At 28.2% G+C, this 4290-nt stretch overlaps 1 protein-coding gene and 1 long non-coding RNA gene across 2 annotated transcripts; one reads left to right on the forward strand and one right to left on the reverse strand.

Annotated features, from left to right (window-relative positions):
- Nucleotides 1-1563: 1563 nt before the first annotated feature.
- LOC147943791 (uncharacterized) lies at nucleotides 1564-3068 on the reverse strand. Its single transcript, XR_015557034.1, has 2 exons — nucleotides 2931-3068; nucleotides 1564-2791 (listed from the first exon to the last, which is right to left on the reverse strand). It is a non-coding gene; the product is annotated as an uncharacterized LOC147943791 (long non-coding RNA).
- On the forward strand, nucleotides 1613-2531 carry LOC104787182 (DELTA-urthionin-Uf1a-like). Its single transcript, XM_010512715.3, has 3 exons — nucleotides 1613-1911; nucleotides 2028-2105; nucleotides 2214-2531. The coding sequence occupies exons 1-3, from the start codon at nucleotides 1689-1691 to the stop codon at nucleotides 2387-2389; spliced, it is 477 nt and encodes a 158-aa protein (XP_010511017.2). The 5' UTR covers nucleotides 1613-1688; the 3' UTR covers nucleotides 2390-2531.
- Nucleotides 3069-4290: the final 1222 nt, after the last annotated feature.

Genomic DNA, 4290 nt, shown 5'->3' on the forward strand with positions numbered 1-4290 from the left:
TGCGGATAATGAGAAAGTTATTTTTTTCACAGACTGTTCTGATTTGGTTAAGATGGTGTATTCGCCTTCTGAGTGGCCTGCTTTCAACACATATTTGGACGTGATTGAAGAAGATAAGGATGAATTCCTATCATTTTCTGTAATTCAGATTCCCAGATCACAAAATTGTAATGCGGACAAGCTGGCGCGTCGTGCTAGAGTGGAGTCGCATCCAATTACCTTTGTAAACAAGTGATATGAACTATTCTAAAAGCCAAATATGCAGAAATATTACTTTCAAATATTTAAATACACATTAAATTTCCTAAACCATGAATAAACCAATCCATATTGTTAAATGAAGATTCAATGAAAACAATCAAATCATGGCAACAAGCATTCATCTGGTACCAACGTAATATTATCCGTAATATATTGTTTTGGAAGTACATGAATTTTTTTTTTGGTAGACTATATAATAGATATAGAAATGATTTTTTTGGTTAGTTTGATTTTTTGGTAACTAAGGATAGTATGGATTTTAGGTGTATTACTCATAATAACCACAAAGAATCTTGAACCCAAAGCATAATAACTACAAAAAAATTGAAAAAATCGTATATATATCCCTAATTAAGTACCTTAATCATCGTCTCTATTATTGACATATTAATTCGGAAGAATAATATAGTTATTCCTAATCATATAAACAAACATTTCACTTCTACCATTTTACTGGGCCATGTTTACGACAAAACTTATAAAAACCATAATTTACATGTTCAAAAAAAAAACAAAAAAAAAAATAGCAAACGAAAAACATAAACATTTTTCATGGCATATAAGTTATAACAAAAAATTAATAATCTTGATCTTACAAAATTGATGTTCTTTCCATAAATCATATACATCATATGATTTTATGACATAATGTTTCATCCAAAAAGAAAAAAAAAAATTATAACAAATAAAAGTAGTATAAAAAAGGACATATATGTTGCTTTAAATAAAAACTACAAAATAAACAAAAAAATTATTTCAACCAGTATTTTATCACGGGTCCTATTCTAGTATACAAAGTATTGATAAAAACAAAAATAAACACAAAACACGTGTTGTAACAAACTATTTGGATTTTTTGTTCATAATTTAATTTGCCATCAGCTAGACATAACTAGAAGTCTAGAAGAGATTTGGTTATAACTTATAACTAGAAATTTCTACAACCAAAATAAAGAAATTATATAAAGAAACACAAAAATTTATTGACAGAAATACTCATAATATAAACTCTCTACTCAGTCATATATTTTAAAGCTAATTATAAGAACTTCATCATAATTAATACGGAATAGTGACTCCCTATTAAAGTATCCTGATTCAAATATATCAAGTAACACAAAACTTGAATAGTTTTTTTTCTTTTTTTCTTTTTCTGGTTATCCAAAAAGAAAAAGACGAATAGATTAAAACTACATATCCTTAGTCTGAATTAGATACCATTAAGATAAGGTTTGGTACCACGCAGCGTGTACACACAAAGTCTACAGATAATTAATGTGATGATAAGTGTATCATACGAAGTTTGTGGTTGCTAAATGTAGACCAACTAGTATTTAAACGAGCTTTGTCTCATCACCATTTCATCAATACAAGCTTATAACTCTCCACATATACATTTTGCAATCAAACAACCGATCAATCGAAAGATGGAAGGCAAAACTTTGATTCTAAGTGTGCTTGTAATGAGTCTTGTCATGGCGCAGATTCAAGTCGAAGCAAAGAGTTGTTGCCTAAACACGACCGCTAGAAACTGTTACAATGTATGCCGTTTAACTGGAGCTTCTAGGGAAACTTGTGCAAAACTTTGTGGATGCAAAATTGTTGAGGGGCCATGTCCTCCGGGTCCACGTGACATTCTTGAAAACTCTGGCTAATTTAATTTCACATTTTCTTCTTTGTTTTGATTAAGTTATATCAATTTACAGGTTGGACCAAGATTTTGATGCAAGTTAGAATATTTATTTTTTAATTTTATTTTATTTAAGGTGATGCAGTTAGCGAATACTGCAAGTTGGGTTGTGCATCCTCCGTGTGTCGTACGTTAGCCACTCTCGACAACTCTGGTAACACAGAAACTCATTAATATTATTGTTATTTTATTATTATTATTATTTGAATTATGGAGCATATGAGAAAATCAATTAATTCTAATATTGGTTTCGGTGAATTAGATGCAAGTGAAATTGTGAATGGAGCTGTTGTACCTTGCACCGAAGCATGTTCTGAGTTATGTACCAAGGGATCATCTCAATGTAGTGTAAACTGCATAACAAAGATATCCACGAACTATGTGCGCTGTTGTTTTCTGTTTTCAATAATTGTCGTGTATATGACAAAAAAATGCTAGAGTCTTAAGCTAGCTTCTACTATTTCCAGGATTTCTATGTGATGTAGAAGAAGGTCATTGATCCTTAGATTGTTTACCCCTTCTACTTGCTATTATCCAAATAAAGAATAATACATGTGTCCCTTATCTTTTATGATCAAAACAATCTCTCGCTTTAACGTAATTTACTTACAATCAGTTCATATATATTTTCACAACTTATCAAAACAGTTAAGACTTATAAATATCAAATTATATAAAATCTTGTATGAACCATTCAGAATGCAATCAATAGGTTGAAGTAATGGAAGTAATGGAAGATTATCAAAACAGGTTTGAATGAGAACTTGAGAGGCGGAAGATGAGACACAAAGACCTTTGTGGAGGCTGAATATAGACGCGTTGTGTACTGGACATTTTTTCCTACAACCATAAAGAAAAGAAAAAAAAAACATTCAAATCAGACTCGATAAACTTAAGAAGCGGAGTAGATACTTAGGGTTTGAGAGAGAGAGATTACTCGATAAGAATAAAAAAAAAGTAAGAACAACCGAGTCCGTACCTTAGTCAGGAAGGAATCAGCAGCAAGAACCGCCCTTACCTCGAGAAGAAGAGGATAACGAATGGCTCTGGATCTTAATCGACAACACAAGGAAACGAAGACTGATACCACTCTCAAGAATAATAACTTTATCCTTACACTTCACTCTGAGATAAATCATATATATAAAAGTAGAGTTTCAGTCTCTCCTTATTGGTCCTCTTGGCAATGCAATTTTAACAAAAAAAAAAATTATATTAAAACACAAATTTTAAAACAATTAATTTTCACATTTAACTCACATAATATAAAACTGAAATCTTTATAGCTTCTTCTATAAATTATGCATTAACTTTATTTCTCCACTAAGTTGTATTAATCAATTGTATTAACAACAAAAACAATAAATTAAAATTGTAACTCTCTTTTTTCTAAATATAATTTTTCATCATTTCTCTTCCTATAAATACTCATTATCTTATTCTCTTAGTCTATTACTATTTTATTCTCTCATCTTCTTCCACTACTCTCAAATCTCTTTTTTTTTTTGTTTTGTTTTGTTTTGTTTTGTATTTTTTTTGTTATTGTTGTTGTATGGGTTATAAAAAATCAAATCAAATATCATTGTAAAAGCTTAGTTTTAGAGTTTGTATGATATGTATATCTTATATATTTATTTTAATCTTTTAAAATGTTTATCTCCATTTTCTATTTTATATTAACATCTTATAAGTCATTATTTTCATACTTCCTTACAATATTCACCATACAATAAGATCATAAAGTTGAAATGATCCATATGTAATTATCTATTATGTCTCTGGTTATCTCACATATTCATATATCATTTTTAATAATTTATAAAGATCAATATAATTATCCATTTATCCATTTATAAAGACTATTTTGTTTTGTGATCCAATTGTTAAATCTGTAGAGATCAATATAATATATATATTTTTTATGATTTGAGGTTTTTGAAAACAAAAAGAACAGAATTAAACAATTGGTTTTTTTGTGTCTTTAATCAAAATAAAAAATGATCCAAAAAACAAAACATATTCAACTGGAACTTAAATATAAAAATAAAATATAATATTAAAAATATCATTTCACTAAATTCTTTAAAGATGAAACCATTAGTATGAAATCTAGCACTATAAATTAAATTGATAAGTGAAAACCAAAAAAATATAAATTATCCTTGGGATTTTAAAAATTATTGAGATTGAAGAATTCATATAATTTTATAAGAAAACTAATTTAGTTTGTCACTTAAAAAGTAATATTTTTTATTTTGAAATATTATGTGTAAGTGTTGAGTTTATATCAACAAACAACCAAATCATGTGAATTTTGATTCAGCCACTTGGTATTCCTT

Source organism: Camelina sativa, chromosome 5 (genome assembly GCF_030686135.1).
Source record: "Camelina sativa cultivar CO46 ecotype springtype chromosome 5, ASM3068613v1".
Taxonomy (NCBI): Eukaryota; Viridiplantae; Streptophyta; class Magnoliopsida; order Brassicales; family Brassicaceae; genus Camelina; species Camelina sativa.

What these genes read in the sequence shown, in the direction of transcription:
- LOC104787182 (XM_010512715.3), top strand. Translation starts at nt 1,689, where the DNA reads ATGGAAGGCAAAACTTTGATTCTAAGTGTGCTTGTAATGAGTCTTGTC. An exon ending in TGACATTCTTGAAAACTCTG is followed by an intron (nt 1,912 to 2,027) that starts GCTAATTTAATT and finishes ATTTTATTTAAG; the next exon opens with GTGATGCAGTTAGCGAATAC. An exon ending in AGCCACTCTCGACAACTCTG is followed by an intron (nt 2,106 to 2,213) that starts GTAACACAGAAA and finishes TCGGTGAATTAG; the next exon opens with ATGCAAGTGAAATTGTGAAT.